Source organism: Penicillium samsonianum, assembly GCF_028829775.1.
Source record: "Penicillium samsonianum strain IBT 33392 chromosome Unknown utg000004l_segment0_segment0, whole genome shotgun sequence".
In the NCBI taxonomy this organism is placed as follows: Eukaryota; Fungi; Ascomycota; class Eurotiomycetes; order Eurotiales; family Aspergillaceae; genus Penicillium; species Penicillium samsonianum.
Genome location: NW_026643262.1, coordinates 5,062,813 through 5,088,206, shown reverse-complemented (window position 1 = coordinate 5,088,206; position 25,394 = coordinate 5,062,813). Strand labels below are relative to the sequence as shown.

The following is a 25,394-nucleotide window of genomic DNA, read 5'->3' as shown; positions in this document are numbered from 1 at the left end:
TCGATTCCAAAACTTTAAAAATTAGCAGCTCGATACAAAAAGTACTTACAGATATAAATTATATATATCTTGCTTTTAGAATTGGCAAATAATTACCATAAAAATGATTTGAAAATAAGTTACTCTATAAATATATAGAGAAAAAAGGGCCTGAAATAGGCACTTTTTGGTGGTAAGTAATTCGCCGGCTGTTTTCTTTTTCTACAAAGTCAAAGCGGTCCTCAAATCTTTAAGGGAAAGCAAAATGTGTCTTGTATTGTGAATTTCTGCGAGTAAATATTTTCCCGTGACATTATACAACTATATGCTCCGGTGAATCCCAAATTGCCGATCCAGAAACGCAACGATCCGATGCTGCGCCAAGCTAAAAGCGCCAACCTTTGCCTGGAGTCCCCCCTCGGCTATATCCTTGCCAACCCAGAGATGTTTTTGACTCTCGGAAAGATGCTTCAATCGGCTAAAAATCTTGTTTGCACTAGGATCCTCTGTCGCGTAGATAGATGCTGCAGCGCCGGTAATCATGACAGGACACTTGACCTGGTGAAGATACTCACCACCATCGGCGGTTTGTAGCGTAAAGTCCTGCATTCGTCGCATAGCATCTGCTGGAGTTTTCATTCCCATGGCCCACTGTACTTGGTTCAACTCCCATTTAAGCTGAAAGTTGAACCTGGAAAGCAGGCCCAAGGTACCATTGAAGACCCCATCGCTCAGCCAGCCTGACGTCCAGGAATTAATGAAAGGAGCTGGCAGGCGGGTAATAGCCACTTCCCACATGGAATAGAACGGGTCCACGGCAATGCAGGCGGAGATTCGTGGGTCGGCTGCGCCTCTCAGCGCATAGTAGCCTCCCAAGGTAGCGCCGTGGAGAGCAACTCGGGTTAGGTCGAGCTCGAGATCAGGATGTTGTGTGGCAAAGGTGTAAAGGAAGTCCAGAACTGGTCCTGTGACGGTTTCCCAGTCAGGTCGCATATATGAATGTGCTTCTCGGCGTAGAACAATGCCTTGGCCGGGTCCTTCAAATATGAGTACCGCGTACCCGAGATCCGGGCCAAATGCTCCGCCAACGAGATAGAGCTCTTCGGCAGTCGAGTCTAAGCCACCGGTCGTTATGACGATAGGGGCTTTCCCACCCGGTAGACGCTTAGAGGCCGGAGGCAGGTATAGATAACCAGACAGACGAATGCTCTCGTACGGGATCTCAATCTCGTATACGGGTCCTTCCCGTAGACGTATGCCTTGTTTGAAATTGTGAACCGAGCGCTCCGCAGTATCAAGAATGCGCTTGTCAGGTCGAGAGTTCAGCATAAATTGCGCGGCGCGAAAGTAGTTGGAGGCACGCATCAGAGCTTTATGGCGGGCGACTCGGTTCCCTTGCTGCTCTGCCTCGTGGGCAAGTCTTTCTGCTCGCAACCCTGCCTTCGACCACGCATTATACCAGCTTTCTGGATTTTGTTCTCGAATGTCCGGCAGGGCCTCGAGTGCTTCACCAATTTCACATCCACCAAAGCTTGTGGATCCGAGCAAGCGGACGAGTTCGAAGTTGAAGAAGGCGTCTTTGAAGAATTGATACATTCTGGAGAACAAGTCGAAACCGGAATGACAACACTGAGAATGCAGTCAGCGCGTGACATTTTAAACATATTCCCTCCAGGGCTATATCATTTGATTATATAAGATTCTCATGGTTTTGCACTCGTGTCGATTAATGGATGGGGGCCATTGGCGATTCGGCATCCATCCTCGCCGAATCAATTCGGGTGCATTCATAACATCCCCGAAACCTTTTCTTTTCGAGTGACAGAAAGTGCAAAAGAAAATTCCAGATTAAGATCGGATCGTATGATAATGGCCAGGGACTTCTTAAATAAAACTACGCGCAAGTGTCAGCAGTCTAGTATCCGCAGAACACCCATACTCACTACGCCATGACAATCGAAACCCACAACCTCGGCCTCAATCTCCTGAGATTGGCCCCTTTGGTCCTTTCCACTGCCTCTTTGATGTGCGGCGTCGACCAAGCGAACGCACTCCGGCCTTTCTCGAAGCCTCCTCTCGCTAAAACCGGCGGATCTGTTCTCCCACACTGGTTCTCGGGGCGCCGAATAATTCGCCAGGCTCGAAAACAGCATATTACAACTCTAACTACTAGGGCTGCTCTCTCTATACAATAGTAGGAAGAAGATGAGATCAATAGCTAGGGGGGTAAAGCGGAAGCTAAGGAACCTATGCAATATAAATTTATCATAGATGGGTCGTGGGCTCTCTCATTGGTTTGGCCTCGGGACAAGACGGTCTCTAGAACATTGCGCTTCATGATCATCTACCATGAGAGCATGCGACACCTAAATTCCATTGTATATTTATAAAGGCTATGTTCTTCATACCACGTACGGTCTATGTCATCGGTCGTCTAGCAATGGGCCGGGTTGGTTGGGTAGACGTTCTGCGTATTGCAGGTGCTAGGGGGCACAAACAAAGAAGCAGCTGGAATGAGTCAGCGAGAAATTAAACATGTCGATAGAGTAATAAGGACTCACTGTTGACGCCGTAATTGGTCGGTGGGTTACGCACGATAGAATAGCGGCCGCCTAGGGTGAGGTTGTTTTCACAATTGATCTGGTTCTGGCCGCCGCTGGTGGTAGATGAGCCGGTCCAGATGTCAATGTGAGGTGTGCCGTTCGTATAGTCGACGGCTTCAGACCGGTCAGTAACAAATTTGTTGAAGTATTGAGTGAACCGTATACTCACTACACTGGGCACAATTGTCCTCGTAACGACCGTACTTAGCGAGCAGCGGAAGATAGACAATCTCGCAGACGTTGAGCTCGCCAGGAGCAGTGGCAATTGTGACGGGGTCATTGTAGGTGCCGGAGCCTATTACACGTATCATGCATGAGTCAAGGGAACCAACATCTGTTTGTGGAGGCGGCATACCTCCAGCCACGTAGTTCCGGCCTCCACAATTGTGGGCGGTACCGGGTCCGGGAGGGTCATTGTCTGGGTAGCCGTAGAAGGTAATGATAAAGTTGCCCGGTGTGGAGCAAGCCGCGCCAAGGCCGGCCAACGCCGTGCCAAGGAGAACAGTGATGCTGCACTTCATTTTGTTAGAGAAGCAATGGGTTGGGTGACTGGAAGTTCGAGCAGTATCCATGCTTTTATACAAGAATCGCCATACTAAAGACAGCCAAACCTTTACGCGTGAACGCCAGATACCAATGGCCCATCATCACGGCAAGTTCATCCCGACTTTACCCCGCAATAAGACCTGCTATGCAATGCTACGGTTACATAGCGTTCAAAAAACAAAAAAACAAAATGAATGCTGTGATTATGGTCCCCATGGAATCGTTGCTACCGATAGTCAGATTTAGTATGAATAATGCAGGATAAAATGCGCTGGCACCGTGATTTGCGCGATATCTTCGGCCGCTCGTAAGCCTCTCTGCAGGGTCTAGAGCGCAATCAGGATCGTGCTTTTTGTCTCGTTGCCATCTTGGCCATCCTGGCTGTATTACTGTATTAGCCTACCTTCTAAGGGTCTAGTGCATTGGAACCAATGCTCAGTCTACTACAATGTAGGATACCTAGTCATCAACGGACGAGAAGGGAGGCAAATTACTCTATAAACGCAAACCTAGGCAATTTTCATAATTCTCCGTCCTATACGGTCATCCTCACGCAGGCAAATATAATAAGGTTCATGTTCATTGCACTATTTTCCTTTTCGGTGCGTCGATCTAGTCTGCGGGGCAGAATTGTAAATCATTGGTCCGAAGGCTTAGCATTAATTAGACTTCCCGAAAAGCGTCCGGGCAATATTCCATCCGTGACTGCTAATAGTAAATGATTATGGATAGCTTACGACTAGACTTCGGCAGAACCCATTTTGGGTCGGAGCCTCCGACCCAAAACCCAACCCATTGGGTTTTGGGTTCCGCCCTCTATAACCCAACCCAACCCAAAACCTAATTGGTTAAACCCAATAACCCAATAATAACCCATTTGAACCCATTTTTGTATAAAAATTCATAAAATATATAAAATATAAGTCTTGGCATTTTTAAAGATACTTTTTTAGTAGTATAAAATACTTTTCTACTTATATTTGTTTAGTTTGCACTATATTGGGGCCCCAATAGGTTTACCCAAATTCAGGGTAAAATACCCTGTTTCCACCATGTATTCAATCTTAGTATTCGACAGGAAGGACTAACTAGTAAGGATTACTTCCATAAGGATGGTCCCACCCGGAAGCGGAATCCACTTCACCGTCCCCATAAACCTGCCAGAAAATCACCCTCAATTCCCCCTACGCTGTCAGGTCTCTACTTGTGATTGGAGACTAGCATGTCCGTAACACTAACCACTACCACAAATCTAATAAAATAGATAGAAATAAACGAGTTCCACATTCATTTAGATAAGGGGGTGTAATATCTATTAAAAATAAAATACCATCTTAAGGCCTCTATATTAACTGGTCAATATGTGCCAGCATTTGCCATATAGACTTTTTTACTACTAGGGGAGTCCCCAGCGGGGATTTCAGGAAATTAGTGTAAGGGACCGGAGGCAAGAGAATGTCAATGATATCGATAGAGAGGTAGTAAATTTTAGCTGGGCTAACTATCTACTAAGGCCAGCGGCCCGGGAGGCCTATATGGCAAGTAGAGTCAACGGTCCAAACAAGAAGTTACTAACAGACCTGCTGGAATACATTCTTCTCAAGTTCAGCTGCAGTAGTCGGGACATATCCCAGAGATGTTGCATAAGAGTATGTCCAGCGAGGATCATTCAACTCCGTCTTCCAAGTCCAGTACACCCACCCGCTCATTCCAGGCTTCTCATAAAGTTGTTGTTGAGCAGTAAACCACTTCTTGAAGAAGTTGGCATCATGCCAGTCGGCACCAGAGGTCATGCTCCATTCTCCAGTAATCGTAAAGTCCTGGCCACTCACAACACGGCTGTCATGGCACGCACTGTTCATAAGCGCTCCCTGGTCGCTCGTTCCGCTCAGGGCAAAGCCAATGTAGTTGTGGTCATCATACGCAGTCATGAGGTCGTTCTTCACTTCGGGGTTGGTGCGCGCATCTCCGGAATCCCACTTGCTTGACATAAACTGGACGTGCAACTTCCTGTCGTTAGCCACGCCCAGGGACGCCTCGGCGTCTCGCACGGCCTTGAGGGCGTCGGGGTAGTAGCTTTGCACCAAGCCTGGGTCCTCGCCCGGAGCTGGGTACCGACCACCACCGTCGTGGCGGGAGACAGGCTCGTTGAGGACCTCGATCATGCCGACGGACCGATAGGCGTTGTTGGTGTGAATGCGATTTGTCATCCAGGAGAGCCACTTCTCCGCGCGGCCGAAATTGTAGGCATTGTAGAAACCGGCAGGAACGTTCATCTGGCCGGTGAAGGCATCTTGCTGCTGGCCGCCAGGGGCGCCGTGGAAGTCGATAATGACATAAAGACCCAGGTCCGCTGCCTTTCCGACGACTGCGTCGAGGTAAGGCAACATGCGACTGCCATCGGCAAAAGGCTCACTAGCCTTATCGACGATGTCGACATAGGACCAGTAGCCGATGGGGATACGGATAGTATTCAAGCCAACATCGTGAACGGACTGGACTGTGGCCGGGTTGATCCAATCCCTCCAGTGGTTTGCAAATTTGGCGTTACCATTCTCGCGGTTGCTTCCAGAGTACTGGTTCTTCATGCAATCAAACTCAGTCGCAGCACCATTGCAGCCCATGACGTTGTTCCACTCGTTGCTCATCATCCAAGGCTCGCTGACGAGCCATCCTAAAGCGTACTGTTAATTTGGCGTTTCCTCTAACAAAGGCATCCATTAATTACCTCCAAAGTTGACACCACGAATCTTGCTCACGCCATTAGGCAGAGTGGGCTGAAAGCGCTTTTCGAGTGTGTCAAAGCGAGAGATGTTAAAAGCAGCGAGGTCTCGTTCCTCAGGAAGCCAAGCCAAGGCGCTGCTGGCAAAAAGTGCCACACTAGAGAGGGGATATTTCATCGCAGCTAAGATATATATTTCCAAGGGACAGTTGCTGAAGCTTATTGATATCATCCCAGAAACCTTGTCGCGTTGACCTATTTATGTGATTTTGGACAAATCCATTTTTAAAACACACCCCCGCAGCAAGAGTAACCCCCTAAATCTCCCCGATCTCCGCTCGGTCTAGCTTTCCTCAACTGAAGGTCAGCAAGGCGTCCTGTTGATTACACCGTGACAGTACTGTTTTCTTCGTGAAGTCAAGGTTTTATTAAGATGATATAAAGGCGCTAGTAACTGGTTTAGGAAAATGGGCTCCAGCGTGGCACCTCCACTTAGACTGCGACATTGACCGTGCATGGGCAATAGGAGGTGCCCATTGCCCGTGGGCATTTTGAAATTAGAGGCCCATCGCCCATCATTATGCAAAAGTTAATATAAAAATTACCCTATTAGGCCATTTTATGTACATAACTAGCTTTGGGCAGTATCCATAATGCCAAAAGTACCCACGAGTGTCTTGGCGACGCTAAAGATGTCTCCACTTTAGTGGGCACTGTCGCAGTCTACCTCCACTTAGCTCCTTCGTTTCCTTGCTGCGTAACCAATAGAATGCTTGCCCGTGTGTTGCAAATGATCCTTGAGCCTGCACGCTAACTCGTTTGAATAAAAGAACGGCTCTCCATCAGGTATAATGGATGATAGCCCCGAAACTCCGCTAATCCATATTGGTGTTTGGAGTATGATTTATCCTCAGATATACTAGTGAGTATCCCTGCCGCTTGTGGTTCCCTTCGCAGGACATATTAGATTGCACCGAGTTGATAATTTCTAGAAGTCTAGTATTCTCTATTCCTTTTAGGTAAATGATATATCGTAAGGCGTAGCACCACGTTTCAAATTAATTCATTCTGAAACATCCTTAGCAAAATGGAGTCTCCTAATTTTGTTACCTTCCAGCCATACTTACTAACTATAAATGGCGTTCGTACCGGGGCAAGTCTCGTCCGACCTCCTAGTACTACTTGGTTAACAAAGCGCCTAACAATAGCCTATTGACAGCATGTGGAGTCCTTGGCCAGAACCCTGATTCTGCTGTATCGACTATCAAATAATGAGGACATTTCTGACCGAGTTTCATCTATTCAAATTGCAGTCTACCATTCTTTGGACGAGAGCGATTTTCCTTTGTGTTATATATAACAATGGCCCTTCCTATTTCTGTCGAGTTCGAAACATTATCTGTCCATTCTTTTACCTCAAGTCTAGTACTTGAGCAGACTCTCATTTTACTAGATTCTAAGGAATCTTGCTCGTTACTGCATCTTTAGACAGCGACTTCTTTGAGTATTTCCAAACAAGTTTTTCAATATACTTCCAAAATGCACTTCAAAGCCTTCTGCACGGTCGTCATCTCCGCGGTCTTTTTCGCGTTAGCATTGGCAAAGGATTCGCGTACCTTCGCCGTGAACCATTTCTATGGCAATGGCGCCTTGACAATGGGCCGAATGGATCCAATTATGGACCCTGGAAAGGCAGCTACGCACTCGCACGCCATCCAAGGAGGAAGCAACTTCAATCTCACCATGACAGACGACGCCCTCATAGACTCAAACTGCACCTCATCCCTCGTCGACGCCGACAAGAGCAACTACTGGACTCCGTCGCTATACTTCCAAGCCGACAATGGCAGCTTCCTCTCAGTTCCAATGTTCTACATGAACGTCTACTACTTCTTCGAAGCAACCGACGACGAGATCAAACCCTTCCCTGTCGGTCTGCGCATGTTTATCGGTAACAGTTCCCTACGCACACCACCCCCGGGTGGTGCCGGCAATGTCCTCGACACAAACCAGGGAGCTATTCAACCTGTCCAGTTCACATGTCCCCGCTCTTCTTACGATATACCCTCCTACCCACCAGATTCAGATGGGCTCCGCGGCGTCGGTATTCAAGATCCAAATAATGCCGGAGCTGGCGCTGGGTTCCCGCATATGAACTGCGATGGCTACGCGTCGCCCCTACGTGCCGATATTCATTTCCCATCGTGCTATAATCCTAAGGCTGGGCTACATGACTACAAGACAAACATGGCCTTCCCTAGTAGCAAGGGCACCACTGGTGGCAAGGCGAATTGTCCATTTGGTTGGATCCACGTTCCTCATATCTTCTACGAGGTGTATTGGAATACGCCGCTGTTTGCTGAACTGTGGACGGAGGGTACTGGCTCGCAGCCTTTTATTCTCAGTAACGGCGATCGGACGGGGTATTCACTTCATGGTGACTTTGTGAGTATATATATTTCCACGTTTACATGATGATCTGTCGGGGACCACTGGCTAATACAAATATAGATCTCTGGATGGGATGAATCGGTCTTGCAGAAGATCATTGATAACTGTGATGCTGGGGATTCGGGAATGGACAAGTGCGCCGATGCTGGTTTCATCAATGACGCCTCAACTACATGCAACATACCCAATCTGGTTCCCGAGCTGGTCGATGGCGTTCTTGAAAAATTGCCTGGAAATAACCCGCCGACCGGTTGGGGACAGGGTGGAGCGGATGGGGCTTCTAAGCAAAAAGTCAAGAGACACATTCATGGGCACTCGCGTGGAAAGCATGCTTAAATTTGTTTCTATATTGTGATAAGAACTTGAGCCATTTTTTTTTGCCACTATAGCATCTTCTCGGGTTCTTTGGTGAGGGCTTGCCGTGTATTTTAGAACCTACCGGAACAAGATGAAACTATGGATTGGTATGCATTTCAGGAGGAGTAAAATCAAAGGGAACCAAACCAAGATGAAGGATTGATTAAGGAGAATAACATGTGATCGAGGGTAGGCTGAAATACTCTTGGGTCAATGCGTAGAATACGCCGATACTTGGCGGTTGCAACTCCAGAGTTGCAAATATGAACGACTTTACAAGTTCAAATATTGCCCCAGTTGCTCTTTGTCTTGGTTGTCATATAGTTTCCCTCCCTCTCCCACGACATATTTAGTAGCGTAAAGCTGTGCACCTGTGCCACTTACTTTGCAGAAAGTGGGATAATAGAATTGATGATAGCCACCGAGGTATACACCGACAAGTGTCATTCTCTGTTGAAGGCATAACTGAGCCATCATCCTGCTCAGGGTTAGTAACAAGATTGTATGAAGATTAGGTATATGGCACAGACTCAACTTACGTGAATAGGTTTCTCTTTGGCATAGACTCGCCGCCCTAGACACGAGGAGTAGCAATGCCAGATTTAGTCTTCTCGTACTCGTCTGGGTCAAAGCCCAGGAATCGGCTCAAGCTATCCAAAGGGAACTATCCTGACTTGGGCTCGACCGATCCCCACGGCTCTGGGCACTGACTTCGTTCTTCTCCCCACCTTTGGCAAGGTATATGTAGCCATCAGTCCCAGTAGCCGGGTAGAAGGTTTCTTTCTTGTCCATGATAATCGATCACCATCTTGGCTGCTTTACACTGGCGGGGTTGCTCGCGAGATCTCGCACTTAGGCCTGTGTGTTCATTTCAACGTTGCCCGCCCCCCTCGAAACTGCGCTCTACGTCGTCGAAGTCGTCGAAGATACTCTTGGTAGCCCTTCTATTGCCAACACATCCACTGCACCCAACGCATCCCAAGTCACGATCAAAAATAGTCTCGCTGTTAATTTACAGATTGTACTTGTTGAACGCATTTATTTCAATCTTGTTCTAGAATGATGGTGTCTCTCTGACACTTTGCGGCCTGGGAGGCCGTAGCTCCGATGGATACGTAGAAAGATGGGATTTCAATGAGACCAACAGTTCTTTTTTGAATTTCCTGTTTAGAGCGTCAATATATCCAACGCAATACGAATGGCTAAGGCGGCTTTGGTGGATACGCGACCTTCACTTTGGGTTCTAGGGTCAAAGGATGGCTCAAGCCCATTGATAAAATTGCTCCCATTATCGCTGATTAGATCCATGTTCGCGCTTCCTTTGCTGAGGATAACTGCCCCCCCGCCCCATCCCGATAATAACCTGGCCTCCCTGAGCTAACTGAAGTTCGTCTGAACCCATGGGATCAAAGTTCAGTGCTGATACGAATGTTATCTACGGGCCCATGATGAAGAGGACTGGAATAGTGATAGTGCTCAAGGGGATTGCATCCAGCTGTCGAGATGGGGTAGAGGAGTAGTGTGAAATGAGAGATGGGATTAAACCTGAGAAGCAGTAGTGCTGGGCACCTAGTGAAAGTTTTTGCTTTGATCGCTCCAGCGATTGGCACTCTGCTAATGCATCCAAGTGAGTTTCTGGAGCTACTGATGCAGACAGTTGTAAACTCACGCTCTTCCATGACCCCCAGAACTTTGGCTTTTATTAGACAATGAGGTGCCAAAACCATACAGAAGTATTGCTCTACATCTACTCTTATTGCTAGGATCATCGTTATCCCTTTTTATCTTCATGTCCCAAGCCGATTACGTCGCCAAACAGAGTCAAATACAAGCCCTGAAACTTTATCCCCAAGTAGCAAGATGTACGAGCTAGCTTTAGAAGGAACTCCTGATGGTAGAAGTCAACTCAGAACCCGAGTTATCTTATAGATACAGGTTTATAATATCTAGCATTCTGTGCCGAGTCCGCGAGCGATGCTGGACGAAGGGCTGGGGCATACATGAAATTTGATGGATACTGGGACACATCTCTGGATATATATTGCACTTTTACTTTTTGCATCGGTGCCAGGGTTTTCGTCAAATTTGCCAGGCCAACGCCGTATGACCATTATCAAATGCCAGCGGTGTAAACCAAATACACAGAACATTGTGGTTCATCACATCGTCGAATAATCACCTCACACACTCACCCACCCTACCAAGCATCGACTCGGTGCATCCGTAGATGCATCCCCTCAACGGGCTGAGTCGTTAACACGCCAGTGATATGGATTTCCTGCGTTGGATCCTGCATCTCAAACGCAAACCGGCCGACCACGCCTGCCATTGCACACCGCAGTTCCGCGCGCGCAAAATCTTTTCCGATACATGATCGGTGGCCGTGTAAGAATGTCATCTGCGCAAAGTTGGTTGACGTGCCGCCGGTGTTGTTCGGTACTAGATTGCCGTTCTTGTCCTTGTCAATCCACCGCTCTGGCAAGAACCCCTCGCCGTCATCGCCCCAGAAGACTGGAGATCGGTTAATTGCGTACGGGCATAAGATCACTCGTGTTCCTTTAGGGATAGGCTCGCCGGCGATTACAGTATCGCGTATAGATTCACGAAGTGTGGCGGGGAATGTAGGGTAGAGACGTAGGATTTCCTGGCAGACGCCGTTTAGAAGAGGCAAAGACTCGAGGTCTTGGTAGGTAATTGGGGCATTGGCGTAAGGAATTTTTTCCCGGATCTCAGCACGGAGACGCTCCTGAATATCTGGGTGCTGAGTCAGTAGATAGCAGGCCCATGTTATAGTACGCGCGGTGGTTTCGTGCTGAAAAGCGTTAGTAGGTGTATTCAAGTTGCTTTAATATTGAAGTGAAACTTACTCCCCCAGTCAGGAAGGTTAGCATCTGATCCACCAGCTCGGAGTCCGAAAAATCCCCGCCTAGTACCAAAGTGCCAAGTATATCAGCCTCGAGATCCTTGACTGATGACTTGGACATGGCAATGGCTTTTCGCTTATCCCTGACAATATCTGTACAGAGATCACGAAGAAAATTGGCCTCATGGGTGATTATTTTATTCAAGCGCCATGGCACACGCTGTGCAAGCCATGGCGGCAAGATAAAATTCATCGCAAAGAACGCCATCTTTTCAGTAGTGGGTGAGAGAATACGGAAAAAGCTCTGCGCCACGGGATTATCACATTTCTGCAGCGATCGAAAGTCCCGGCCCATAGCTGCAGGGCCAATAATATCGAGAGTTAAGCGACTAGAGCAACATAATTAGTTATACTGATTATTGCAATCGTCTAGGACAGCATATACCTCGCCCACTCCCCTATCTCTAGCTTACCCTCCCCATCAGCCGGATTCGTCCCCTCCATCGGACTTAGCTTCAGCTCCTTCTCGACCTCCTCCAAAAACTGGTTTGTCTTATCCCACATCAGTGAATACATAACGCGGATATTCTTGATATTAAAAGCCGGAGTCAGCGCCTTGCGTTGCTTCTTATGGGCAGCACCCTCGGACATAACTAGACCGAAGCCCAGGATACGGGCGATAAAGTTACGCGCACGCCGGGGCTTCTCAAAGTCATAACTGTTAGTACTCATGACGTCTAACAGGGCTTGGTGGTTGGTGGCAAGCAGGTAGGACTGGCCGAGGATATCATGCAGGTGGATCAGGCCCTCATTGGGGATGGTCGTCATCCAGTGCAGGGGCCTGCGCCTACGGGGGAAGTCGAAGAACTTGAGGTTGCTCATGAAGCCCTATAAGGAATTATTAGTGGTGTGGCCTTGATATTTTCTCTGAAAATGCTCGCGCGAAGTAATACTGACTGGAACTTTGGGTAGATGGCGCAGCGGATTGATGAAGAGCGGCCAAATAACGATAACATAGAGGCCCTTCAGAAAGACATTGACAGCTAGCGAGCTGAGCACCACAGTACGGAAGGACTGATTGGCAAGCATGGTTCGCTGGAGGAAGTAGGCCTCAATGAGGGTGAAGGCCATCAGAGCCAGAAAACTATCTTCGACCGCCATGATGGGGATTCCGACTGAAATGCAAATATGAAGAAAGGAAGTGGTTTAGTGTGGTGGAAAGAAAGAGATGCCTACTGCTTAAAAGATCCATTTTTGGCCCTGGCTAATTCTAATTCTCATAGGAGAGTAGTATCCATAATCATCATACTATGGCGTAGCACCCAAGCCGTCGGGGCACAGGCAGACTCCACTGAGTGATCGGTGATCGGTGTATCGCCACTTGGGAATTTGGTTGAGGACGGATCGACCTCGGTAATTTTAAAATGCTCATAGTATCCATCCTGACACTATCCCCTTGGTTGGCAGCGCTAGTCATTTTTAGCGGTAATTTTGAAAACAGATTTTTCATTGGCTTTTCAGCACCCACCAGCCTTATTACTACTACAACGTAGGGAAGAGCCTCATATCTAGTGTATGACAAGTCCCGGCTCCCATCAGTCCTGCTAGTCTATATTTTTGCATACATCTCCTAAGAAGAATTAATAGAATGTAGATTAATTCGACACTCTCATGGTTAGTAAACAGTATTTGATTCCTATGTTACCATCTGTTTAATCAATACAAGATCACTATCAGCGAAATTCTCCTGTTTAATACTCGCACCCCCTGCTGTTGAAAAGCACACACACACACACATAAAAAAAAGAGAGAAAAGAAAAGAAAGAAAAATGGTTCGATAGGTTACCCAGCCTGATTGTGGTGCACCCGCTGAAATCTGGTCTTCATCCACATAAAGAGGCCGAAGTGCTGATGAAATATAGCGAGAGCTTATGTTTGTGCGTTTCGGAATCTGAGAGAGATACTGTCTCGGAAGGTATACCGTGCTTTCAAGTTCCCTCCTGTGGGCTCTTGCGATATTGCCCCCTGGTTTCCTTGCCTAACTCAGTAACCCAAGCCCAGGAAGGCAAGTGTACTAATATACACCGGTAACACCACTGGGGGGCTCAAGCAGAGTCATAGACGGTGGCTCTTCGCATATCGCGGACGTAATGTCCCTGGTATGAGCCTCCGGATGACCGGTGCATTACACACGTGTTATCCTGTTGATATTAGCTTGTCCCCGGGGACCGGATGGTTTGACATTGCGCACCCATATAATCAGATCGCCATTGTTCTGCCAATCCACCGTAAAAGTATATCTATCCTGACTCGCATGCTGCATTAAAGCCTCGATCACGGGCTTGCTAGCTGACTTGGTCCATCCGTCTATACGGTATGCATGCGCCGCAATGTACAAGTTCATCCGGTTGCTCGATTTGTGTAATTGCACCAGCCGATGAGGGGCGCGCGCAGCCAAAGGACCCGGTGCTAGGCGCAACAGAAGGAGCCGCAGCAGGACGAACAAGCACATTGAAACCAGAGTGGTGTCTGCCAGACGAACACAAAACCCCAGGAAGCGAGTGATTAGAAGCTATAGACGATGAATAGAGGTTATCAGATTATCAGCCACAGACCGGTATCGAGTCTCGTATCTCGTTAGATCAAGGTGGTAACCTACTAGAATCATGAGACAGGGAAGGCGACGGAGGTCATGCAAGTCCAAGGTTAAGTCGATGATCTTGAAGGTCCAGTTATCCGGGACTGCCAAAGTTCGACTATGCAGTATGGAATGCCACAAGACATAGTCATGGATTTGAGCTTTCATGGCCTCATTCAGGTCCGTATATGCGCTCCGAGTATCGGCGAATACGGTCCCGCCGGCGCTACCCGAAGGAGGCAACTGGTGTGCGCGGAGGAGAGAATATCCCGCCCGACGGTGATTGAAGGAGCAATCAACGTGGAAGAGGTTATTTCCCTGGAACGCTTGCGCTCGTAAACTGGTCGTTGAGTCGACATTGCCATTGTGGTCCACATTCCCAACATCAGTCAGTAGGCTTTCCGGACCGAGTCGATACGGCACTCCGGGTTTCCGCATCACAGTCGAGACATCCAGCTCGCCGAATTGACGCGCGAGGGCTGTGTGGCTCTCATCATTGAGGGCAGTGCCGCGAAAGACCAAGAAGCCATATTTGGCCATCGCGGTGCGGATCTGGTCAATGGTACCTGTAGACACTGGCTGAGAGAAGTCTACGCCCTTGCATTCGGCTCCAAAAGTAGGGTGTAGTGGGCTGAATATTACACTGGACCTGTTGGTAACCATGTTGTAAGTGTGGATGCCAACCGACAATGGATTGCCAGACCACAAAAATCTATTTTATGTGGTTAATGTATGTTGCAAAAGGGTGTAGCTCGTTTAACCTGTCTGTTGTAGTGTGTCTGGACGTCGGATGTTGTCTTGTCGTATGTTGTATGCAGGTGAAAAACATTCTGCGAAGAGAAATAAAGTTCACTCTATACTAGGTTTAAAGCTCTACATTACTTATGGCGGCGGAAAAGCCACTACCGGCTAAGAAACGGAAATATTCATGGTTTGGGAGCCATGTGGGCTGGAAATACAGCCTGCATACCTTACCAATAAGTCGGGAGGTAACCCCACATGCAACCCACTGATATTCTCAAATATACCGATGAAACCCTTCCTCAGTCACGATCCATGGTAGTTGGTGTGCGAAGATCGGGTTCTCAGTACCGAGTAAAAGGTCACGCTTCGTCATCAAAGTTTGAGTGTACTAATTTGGCTCCACATTATCCACCTTATGGGACCGACGGGTGGGTCATCTCCTCAATAGCCATATTAACATGACAACTAATATAGGCGTAGATAAAATACGCTAATGAAGACAAATGATAGAACTAGGACGCTACTATAGCGCCGGTTGGGAAGACCCTCGCCGTCTCAAAGCACGCGAAGTGAGCTTTATCTTATCACCGAAGCTTTCAAACAACTCTTTGTCTCTTCTTTTCTTTTCCCCTTCTCAGATACTTCGTACATATATACAATAAACCCTAGGTGCCATCGGGAATTCTGGTATCCATGTCCCGTTTCGATCCCTTCACGCTCGTCGATCTCCCTTACCGCATGGTGCAAAACCATTCGCTCGAAGCCACACTCTTCCTTCCAACTCATCTCCTATCTCGCTCAAATAACAAGCAGAAATGTCCAGTTATGGTCCATTTCCACGGGGGTGGCTTCATCCTCGGCCACCGCCGCTACGAACCCTGGCTCGCACAATGGTTTCTGGACCTCGCACAAGCCCAGGACGCGATCATCATTCGCCCTGATTATAGGCTCCTCCCTGAATCCAGCATGGACGATATCTTCAGCGACGTGGACTATTTCTGGCGTTGGGTGCAGCGCGATCTGCTCCGAATTGTCAAGGAAAATTCATGGGGGGTCCTGCCCGACCTCTCTCGGATCCTGTGCTGCGGGGAGAGTTCTGGGGGCTCTCTGGCGGTGTATTCGGGCCTCGAGCTATCTTGCATTCTATCGGGCGGGGCTGTCCCGGACCGAGAGGCAGATGCAGACGGGTACGCGGATGTTACCATACAGGCTGTCATTTCCACATATGCGCCACTTACCCTTGATGTCCCGGAACTCAGGATCCCGCGCCCAAGGACGATTATGGGCATGAGGCCGCCCCCACCTAGGCGCGCGGAGATATTAATTCGGAATTATATGCAGAGCCTCCAGCAGTCGGGCGACATACGGACGCAGTCGGCCTGCATGAGGCGATGCAGGAGATCCAGAGAGGTAATATCACTTCAGCGATCGTGGCTGGAGCGAACTTAATCTTCGCACCAGGAATGACGGTTGCCATGAGTATTCAGGCAGCGCTATCCCCGGAAGGGTCATCCAAGTCATTCGATGCAGCTGCAGACGGCTATGCTCGTGGCGAATCCGTGTCTGCCTTATACATCAAGCGTCTTGATGAGGCGGTCCGAGATGGAAATCCCATCCGGGCCATTCTCCGGGCATCATCCAGCAATTCTGATGGGAAGACAATGGGATTTAGTACCCCAAACCCGGATTCTCACGAGGCGGCTATGCGTGAGGCATATTCTATTGCTGGTCTGGACTTTTGTCAAACCGCAATGGTAGAGGCACACGGTACGGGGACAGCTACGGGTGATCCAATTGAGGCGGAGGCAATTGCTAGATGTTTCGGCAAGGAAGGAGTATATATAGGCGCGGTACGTATGACCTACTTGATTTACATGTCACAATGTGAAGACTTACCAGGGTCGCAGGTGAAACCGAACCTGGGTCATAGTGAAGGCGCGGCGGCTCTTACGAGTCTCATCAAGGCGGTGGTCTCGCTTGAGCACCAGACAATCATTCCGAATATCAAGTTCGAGACCCCCAATCCAGCGAGTGAGTCCCCTGTATGTTAACTTTATGTACCGTGCTAATAATGATAGTCCCATGGGAAACGGCGAAGCTAGTCGTCCCAGTGAAACCTTGTCCATGGCCCAGAAATCGTGCTGAGCGATTGAGTGTCAACTCGTACGGGATTGGTGGATCTAACGTCCATGTAAGATCGATATCTGTATCATAACATAATCGTCACTGACTCTGCCATCCAGTTCATTCTAGACTCAGCTGCCTCGTTTGGAATAGGAATACCAAAGTCCATTCCTCCAGCAGTCAGTGTTCGGGGTCAGAGGAAACAACTACTGGTTTTCTCTGCTGGGCATCCGGAATCTGTGAAGACCATGGTCAGAAACCACCAAGAGTATTTGTCCAAGTACCCCGATCGCTTGAGAAAGGTTTCCTATAATCTCTCTGAGAGAAGAGAACGCCTGAAATACAGAGCTTTCTGTGTGTCAAATGGAAGTGAACCGCTTTCCGAGACTGCACCATCACCCTGTCGGAATTTCAACCAGATTGCGTTTGTGTTTACAGGGCAAGGGGCTCAGTGGTATGTGCCTCTGCTTTCTATTCGTTTCTTGTCATCACGCACCATTGCTAAATAGAACAGGATACATATGGGACGTGATTTGATGTTGGAGTTTCCATCTTTCTTGGCGGATATTCGATCCATGGACAATGTATTGAAGAACCTTGAACATGCCCCATCTTGGTCTATTGAAGGTGAGTTGACACGGATTAGGTTACCACTCAAACATGAGTTGCACTAAAAGAAAGCAACAGACGTTCTTTGTCACGCCGATGATGGAAGCATTTTGTCACAACCAGAATATTCCCAAACGATCTGTACCGGTCTCCAAATCGGACTTGTAGACCTGTTAGAATCATGGCACGTCAAGCCATCGGCTGTTATCGGTCATTCCAGTGGCGAAATAGCTGCTGCCTATGCGGCTGGGTCTTTGACGAAGACAGAAGCTATTGTCGTTGCCTTTTACCGCGGTCATGTCTGTAAGGACCCGTCGCGGAAGGGCGGGATGGCAGCCATTGGGTTGGGAAAGGCACAAGTCGCTCGTTTTTTGATGCCAGGAGTGAATATTGCATGCGAGAACAGTCCATCCAGTGTCACCTTGGCGGGAAATGTGGGTACTTTGGAGACGGTGATGGCCAATATCAAGGGGGTGAATGAGGACACGTTTGTTAGAAGATTGAAAGTGGAAATGGCTTATCATTCTGGTATGTGTTTCATTGTCTGCGTGAACGGTCTCACAATGCTTTCGTGGTGCTGACACTGAGGTATTAGACCACATGCGTATTGTTGGAGATAGATACCATGACCTGATAGCTGGCCACCTTGACCCTCGTCCGCCTAGAGTCCCATTTTATTCTAGTGCCTATGGTGGGAAGGTACTTTCGGAGGCATCTCAATTTGGCTCGCACTATTGGCAAGAGAACTTAGAAAATCCCGTTCTCTTTAACACTGCTGTCAAGTCTCTGGTTTCGACAACACCTCAATTGGTGCTGCTAGAGGTTGGACCACACTCGACTCTGCGAGGCGCACTGAGCCAAATCACACAGCAAATTTCCTCAACAGTGCTTTACGTACCCACCTTGATTCGTGGCAAGAATGATACAGAGTCATTTCTTTCGACGATGGGTCAGCTTTTTACAGCTGGTCTGCATATCAGAGCCCACTGTGATCCTATAGATGTCATGGTCTTATCGGATCTGCCAACATACCCATTCCACTATGAAAAGAGTTACTGGGTCGAGTCAAGAGTAATGAGCAACTGGCGATTCCGCAAGCACCTTCCGCATGACCTGTTGGGCACTCGGACGCTGGAAGGAACTGATCTGGTCCCAACTTGGCGAAACAATCTCCAGCTTTACCAAATCCCTTGGCTGAGGGACCATCGGGTTGGGAAGGATATTGTATTCCCAGCTGCCTGTTACGTTGCTTTAGCTGGCGAAGCTGCATTCCAGCTGACTGACAGCGATGCACGAGACTATACTGTGAAGTCAATGGACCTTCACCAGGCTTTACTTCTTCAGGAAGAAACCGCCACTGAAATTGTTACTACCCTTCGCCCTCAGCGCTTGACGACAAGTCTAAATAGCGAGTTCTACGAATTTTTGATTGAATCATACAATGGAGAAATGTGGAAGAAACATTGCTCTGGGTTAGTCCGAATCGGTCGTGCATCTACGCCTCCAGTAGCCTTCCACAGGGCATCGGAGGCGCTTCCCAGAGACGTCTCATCAGCTCGATGGTATGAGACTGGTGCCCGTGTCGGACTGAATTACGGCCCCAGTTTTACTGGCCTCCAGAATATCACCGCTGGCGTTACCGAAAAGAAATCTGAGGCCGATATCATTGATAAACCTGGGACAGAATCCGAATCCCTCTACCCTCTCCACCCAATCACTCTGGATTTGGCCTTCCAGGCATTGACAGTAGCGATCTTTCAGGGTGACTATCGCACCTTTGACTATCTACCTCTACCAAAATTCCTTGGGGAAATCTACGTCGGCCACGGAGCAGGTAGGAAGATCCATATCTCCTCGATGAGTGGTCATAATTCGTCTGGCGGTCATTTGTACGGGGTCGGGGAAGACGGTGATTTGTTACTATACCTCAAAGACCCAGTGCATATACGTCTAGAGAAGGACCACGATGCCCCAGAGCCAATGGCGGTTGCCTTGGAGTGGAAACGCGCCTTTTCTTTCCTGGATAGTGGTGAACTGACGCGACCAATCTACAATATCCGAGAGCAGCTCATCGTGGGCGAGAGACTGTATGTTCTCTGCGCACTTGAATCCAACATCGCCCTACAGGGTATCTCAACAACGCAGCCACATCTGGAGCAGTATCGGCAGTGGTTAGAAGATCAATGTGCTCGCTTAGCAGAACCAGGCTACATTCTAGTCGAGGATTCAGTTGACTTAGTCAAAATGACTTCTCAAAATCGCCGCGAGATGATTCCGAGGGTTCTTGATCAATGCAAGGCCAGCGGTTGCGGGGATATTGGATTAGCAATCTGGAAGGCATATGACCAGCTGGTCAATATATTCGAGGGGAAAACGGACTTCCTTGACCTTGTGATCAACGATGGCACACTTTCAAATGTCTACAATTGGACTAACGACATGTGGGATATCAGCAAATTCTTCCAGCTCCTCGGCCATACGCAACCTCAGATGAAAGTCCTCGAGATTGGAGCTGGAACGGGTGGGCTGACTGCCAAGGTTCTTGAGCATCTTCGCTCGACGTATGGAGAACGGCTATATTTGCAATACACCTTTACGGATGTATCCTCTGGGTTTTTTCCGGCTGCAAAGAAAAGATTCGAAGAATACCAGGCTATCGACTATCAAGTGCTCGATATCTCACAGCATCCTCTGGAACAGGGGTTCCAGCGCGAGGAATACGACCTTATAATTGCTTCAAATGTGAGAACAGAACTGTCACACTATTTTACAGGGCCTTTGCTGATGACATTGCAGGTTTTACATGCCACCCCTGTTCTACATGATACACTTGTTCATGTCAGGACTTTACTGAAGCCCCAGGGCCGGCTGTTCTTGCAGGAGCTCTCACCAGGTAGGTCTTAGGCTTTACGTTGTAACGAAAATATTGACTGACATATTGACAACTGCAGTTGGAAACAGCATGGGGTATGTCATGGTAAGTAAATTTCCTCATGGTCTGTAGCTGCAAAAGATTCTAACTTGACAAGGGTATCTTCTCGGGCTGGTGGCTCGGGGCAGCAGACGGCCGGGCCAGCAAACCCTTTATTTCCCCCGAAGAATGGGATACAAGACTACGTGCTGCAGGATTTGACGGTTGTGAGACAGTCAAGTTTGACAATGAGAAACCCTACCACCTCAATGCAAACATCGTGGCCCGGCCAGTAGTAGAAGTTGAGTACTCTCGAACCATCACTCTCCTGTCGGGACCATCCGCAATCCATCCACTGGCTCTTCAGGTGGAGACACTGCTACAGAAAAAGGGGTACCAAACGAAGCACTGCCAACTGGGGAATGAGCAGCAAACTCTCCCGGGCCAGGATTTGATATCGTTCCTTGACCTTGACCAGCCCTTCTTGAAAGCCCCAAGTGAAGGGGACTGGCATCAATTCCTTGATATGATACAGACTCTGCAACAGGCATCTATTCTTTGGTTATTACCTCTGACCCATATGAAGTCGAACGATCCGCACACGGGACTGATTCTTGGGGTGGCTCGAACCGTTCGTTCGGAGCTTGCGATACCTCTCAGCACTCTGGAAATTGAATCTCACACCAGTCCAGAAGCAGCAGGCGCAGTCGTTGATGTCATCAGAAAATTGCAACGATCCAATCAGGATGATGGGGATCTGGATCCAGACATGGAGTATTGCTGGGTGAATGGCGCTGTACATGTTGGACGGTACCACTGGTATCCAGTCAAGAAGGCTTTGAAAGAGGCGGCAGCTGAGCCTGACACTAAAGTATTGAGGATTGGGACCCATGGACTGCTACAATCTCTCTATTGGAGTGGATGTGCACTGCCTGAGCTTGAAGCAGATCAAGTGCAGATTCAAACACAAGCCGTTGGATTAAACTTCAAAGATGTGCTTGTTGCCATGGGCGTGGTTGATAGTGCCTCGAAGGATGCTATCTTTGGCGTCGAGGGGGCTGGATACGTTAGCAAGGTTGGCACAAACGTTGAACATCTCGAAGTGGGAGACAGGGTCGTCTATATCGGAGCCGCCACGGTTGGTCTGGCGACGGAGATCCAGAGACAGGGATGCTTCACTCTGCGGATACCGGACCACCTCAGCTTTGACGAGGCGGCGACCATGTCCGCCGCATATGTCACGGTACTACTGGGTCTTGTTGAGAAGACACGTCTTGAAAGCGCACAGTCCATTCTCATCCATGCAGCCACTGGAGGTGTTGGTATTGCAGCAATCAACGTAGCCCGGTGGATCGGGCTGGACATCTACTGCACGGTGGGCAGTGAACGCAAGGCGGAATTCCTAGTCCAAGAGCATGGCATTCCTCGCGATCGGATATTCCATTCGCGTGATGCCAGCTTTCGAGATGATATCATGGCAGCGACGAATGGCGTAGGCGTGGACTGTGTACTTAATTCTCTCTCGGGAGAGTTGTTACACGCCTCGTGGGAGTGCGTAGCAGCGTCAGGCTGCATGGTTGAAATCGGAAAGAGAGACATGATCGGTCGGGGCCAGCTGGCTCTCGATAGATTTGAGGATAACCGCACTTACATCGGGATCGACATGAGCAGATATATCGTCACCAACCCAGCCAAGATCATCAAGCTGATGAACCTAATGTTGGACCTCTACTCCGACGGTCATATTCGGCCCATAGACCCCATCACATTTTACGACGCCAATGAAGTCCAAGACGCATTCCGGTACATGCAACAAGGATTTCATATCGGAAAGGTCGTCATCAGGTTTCCGAGGGCCCAAGAAGGAGTTCAATGGAGCTTGGAGACTCCCAAACCGTCATTTAGGCAAGATCGAGCTTATTTCCTCGTTGGTGGAATGGGAGGGTTGGGACGGGCCATTGCTACATGGATGGTCACTCATGGCGCCAGGCACCTTATTTTCCTGTCGCGCTCTGCAGGAAAATCAGAGAACGACATGACGTTCATCCGAGAGCTTGAAGCAAGGGGTTGCGCAGTGCAAGCCTGGGCCGGAGATGTCGTCGATTCCGCAACCGTGAAGAACGCCATCCAGCAGGCGCCAGTGCCGATTGCCGGTGTCATGCAAATGGCCATGGTGCTCTGCGACGTGGGAATATTGGACATGAGTCTCGATAACTACCATACTGCTCTAAGGCCAAAGGTGGATGGAACCTGGAATATCCATAATGCATTGCCAAACGAGGATCTCGACTTTTTTGTTATGCTCTCCTCGGTTTGTGGTCAGATGGGGTACTATGGGCAGGCCAATTACGCTGCTGCCAACACCTTCCTCGACACTTTCGCGCAGTACCGACACTCTCAGGGGTTAAAAGCATCAGTCCAGGATATTGGCGCCATCAATGATGTGGGGTTCATCAGCCAAAATCCCGCTGTCAAAGCCTCTATGCAGGCAGGATCAACACAACTGATCACCGAGCAAGACTTCCTCGATACACTGCAGTTGACCATCGCTAGATCGTCCAGTGGCCCAGGTTCATGCCCTGGAAACCCGGATGAGCCGGAAAATGGACTTTCCTTCCACAACCCATGTCAAGTGACCCAAATGTCAGAGTGTCAGTTGCCCATAATGGACCCAGAGAACCACATTATCTGGAAGCGCGACCCTCGTATGGCCATCTACCGAAACATTGAGACAACCTCTACAAAAACCGAAACCGCGAACAGCGGATTTAAATCATTCCTCTCGGATATCAACGCCGATCCCGCCTTATTACAGCAACCTGCGGCCGCAGAATTTCTGGCCCGGGAGCTCCGAGACCGCGTGGCGGCGTTTTTGATGCTCCAGGAGGGCGAAGAGCCGTTGGATCTTGGACTGACGCTCACGGAGGCTGGTGTAGATTCTCTGGTAGCAATCGAAGTGCGGAATTGGTGGAAGCAAAATCTTGGGGTGGAGATATCTGTGCTTGAATTGAAGAATGGGGGCAGTATGCTTGACATCGGAGGGTTGGCTGCGAAACGGCTCCGAGAGAAAATGGGTGGTAGTGCATAGTTGATTAGTGTACGAATACGCGCATACTTGTGCGCGGTTGCCATTTCCGCTTCGTGCACTTCACTCCAACCAAGTTACTTGTGATCCAACCATCTTAAGCATAGATCCGAGGGCCTAAATCGTTTCCAAATATTCCAAAAATTGGATATGACCTAAATGTGTTTATATAAGTTTTATACACTTGAGCTTTATAAATCCATCCTACAAACAATGCGTGATTTGCGTCATCCTGCAGGTGCCCACTTGGTGCAGTCCGCATAAAAACTAACTTCTGGCATAGCTTGTCTGCTGCCATTGATCAATTTTTCAAAGACCCGGATTATTTCTTTTACTCTTTCATTTGCTCGCGAACTGTTTCTTTGCATAATCTTAAGAAATTAGAGCCGCAGTACCCCATATATTGTATAGCTAGTAGGTTAGTATTAATCCAGACATGCCCTGTCTTATAGAGTGTCGTTGGTAGATCCCATACCAAGCTCCACCAACTCAGACTCCAGACTCGAGAATTCTGGACAAAGCATATTAAAATCAGGTGTAGGAATAAAACACGGGTCCGGGGGCCTTGCAAGGCCATCGGTCACCAAACGAATGCTCAATGAGCGAGACGTTCAGTTAGATGCCGAGGAAAACGCATCTGGGCAAGAATCAGTTTGGCGGAGTGTCTACAACTTGATGCGTTGCCCATCTTCCTCATGCCATCTTGGCCCACATTGCTGGCAAGACCCGCATGGCAAAAACACTATAGACTGAGGAGCCATCATTTAAGGCGTCTAATCTCCTTTGTGGAGAAAGGCGCCCCCTTGCGGTCTCACGAGGACGTTCCGGACAATTTTCGTGAAGAGCTATATATGGAAGAGCGGCACAGACTTGTGAGCCAACAATCTAAAAACAACAAGATGGTCGGTACTCCAGAAAGCTGTCATCCTATTAATATGCACTTCAATGGGATGCAATCTTCTCCGCAATCAGAGACGTCCAACACAGCCGCAGCCTCGGCAATGCTTCTGTCGCCAAATCACCAAGTCATAGATGACCTCAATATTAGTGGACTACTAGATGAAGCTGTCAGAGATTATAGAGCATGGCATGAAGCGAACGTTAAGGACGACAACTTGAAAGCTCAATTCCGGCAAACATGCAATGTGGCATTAGCCAGTGGTCTAGACCTTAAGCTGATCTACGAGGACCAAGATCCGTCATTCTTCATCCACAAAGGGACTATGGTAGGTATCGCACGCCAATTCGTGAGAGATATTGGCCAATGGGCTAAGTGTGTGAGGAATGTCTCGCGGGTCGATCAAGCTACCCAGGCCGCAGCTTGAACGTGTGGAAGATGTAGGAAGGCGTTAGTAAAGAATTTAGATTGACTCTTTAATCACTTCTGTTTGATGAATCTCCTTTAGTAAATAACTGAACCACAGCTGTGGTAATACAGAAAGTACAGAACTAAACATAGGAAACGCCCATGAAACGCCAAATTGGTTCATCTGCTGTCAGGAATTGACGATATGCGCGACTCGCCGCTAGCCATTTCCGCAGGCCGAGGTAAAGATCCATCTAGTTCTCCGACTATTCTTCCATCCAGCTCTTCCACATTAGAACTCGGATCGCCTTGTATCGATAGCGGAGTCGGTCGGGGAGAATTTTGCTTTCTTTTTCGCTCCCAAAAGGCCCAACCAAGAGAGGCAATAGCGATAGCCCCGAGAGGAATACCGAGACCTGCGCCAACCGCAACCATTCTCATATCGTCGCGGCTTAT

At 48.6% G+C, this 25,394-nt stretch overlaps 7 protein-coding genes across 7 annotated transcripts; 2 read left to right on the top strand and 5 right to left on the bottom strand.

The window, feature by feature from the left end:
- Window positions 1-300: 300 nt before the first annotated feature.
- psoB (hydrolase psoB) lies at window positions 301-1,575 on the bottom strand (the record flags this gene model as incomplete). Its single annotated transcript, XM_057281604.1, has 1 exon — window positions 301-1,575. One exon carries the CDS (start codon window positions 1,573-1,575, stop codon window positions 301-303), a length of 1,275 nt encoding a protein of 424 aa, XP_057135864.1.
- A 713-nt stretch (window positions 1,576-2,288) lies between these two features.
- Window positions 2,289-3,113, bottom strand: N7471_008884 (uncharacterized protein). The gene is made up of 4 exons (XM_057281603.1): window positions 2,938-3,113; window positions 2,752-2,877; window positions 2,541-2,696; window positions 2,289-2,487 (listed from the first exon to the last, which is right to left on the bottom strand). The coding sequence occupies exons 1-4, from the start codon at window positions 3,101-3,103 to the stop codon at window positions 2,414-2,416; spliced, it is 522 nt and encodes a 173-aa protein (XP_057135863.1). The 5' UTR covers window positions 3,104-3,113; the 3' UTR covers window positions 2,289-2,413.
- Window positions 3,114-4,699: 1,586 nt separating this feature from the next.
- Window positions 4,700-6,028, bottom strand: N7471_008883 (glycoside hydrolase family 5; the record flags this gene model as incomplete). Its single annotated transcript, XM_057281602.1, has 2 exons — window positions 4,700-5,802; window positions 5,857-6,028. The coding sequence occupies 2 exons, from the start codon at window positions 6,026-6,028 to the stop codon at window positions 4,700-4,702; spliced, it is 1,275 nt and encodes a 424-aa protein (XP_057135862.1).
- Window positions 6,029-7,389: 1,361 nt separating this feature from the next.
- Window positions 7,390-8,637, top strand: N7471_008882 (DUF1996 domain-containing protein; the record flags this gene model as incomplete). Its single annotated transcript, XM_057281601.1, has 2 exons — window positions 7,390-8,295; window positions 8,362-8,637. 2 exons carry the CDS (start codon window positions 7,390-7,392, stop codon window positions 8,635-8,637), a joined length of 1,182 nt encoding a protein of 393 aa, XP_057135861.1.
- A 2,218-nt stretch (window positions 8,638-10,855) lies between these two features.
- On the bottom strand, window positions 10,856-12,682 carry N7471_008881 (cytochrome P450; the record flags this gene model as incomplete). The annotated part of the gene is made up of 4 exons (XM_057281600.1): window positions 10,856-11,470; window positions 11,526-11,910; window positions 11,967-12,409; window positions 12,479-12,682. 4 exons carry the CDS (start codon window positions 12,680-12,682, stop codon window positions 10,856-10,858), a joined length of 1,647 nt encoding a protein of 548 aa, XP_057135860.1.
- A 944-nt stretch (window positions 12,683-13,626) lies between these two features.
- N7471_008880 (TauD/TfdA dioxygenase family protein) lies at window positions 13,627-14,822 on the bottom strand (the record flags this gene model as incomplete). Its single annotated transcript, XM_057281599.1, has 3 exons — window positions 13,627-13,722; window positions 13,773-14,093; window positions 14,181-14,822. The coding sequence occupies 3 exons, from the start codon at window positions 14,820-14,822 to the stop codon at window positions 13,627-13,629; spliced, it is 1,059 nt and encodes a 352-aa protein (XP_057135859.1).
- A 774-nt stretch (window positions 14,823-15,596) lies between these two features.
- On the top strand, window positions 15,597-23,635 carry N7471_008879 (type I iterative polyketide synthase; the record flags this gene model as incomplete). The annotated part of the gene is made up of 11 exons (XM_057281598.1): window positions 15,597-16,188; window positions 16,245-16,753; window positions 16,811-16,934; window positions 16,982-17,094; window positions 17,147-17,481; window positions 17,542-17,654; window positions 17,715-18,164; window positions 18,232-20,378; window positions 20,433-20,529; window positions 20,588-20,613; window positions 20,666-23,635. 11 exons carry the CDS (start codon window positions 15,597-15,599, stop codon window positions 23,633-23,635), a joined length of 7,476 nt encoding a protein of 2,491 aa, XP_057135858.1.
- Between the last annotated feature and the right edge of the window lie 1,759 nt (window positions 23,636-25,394).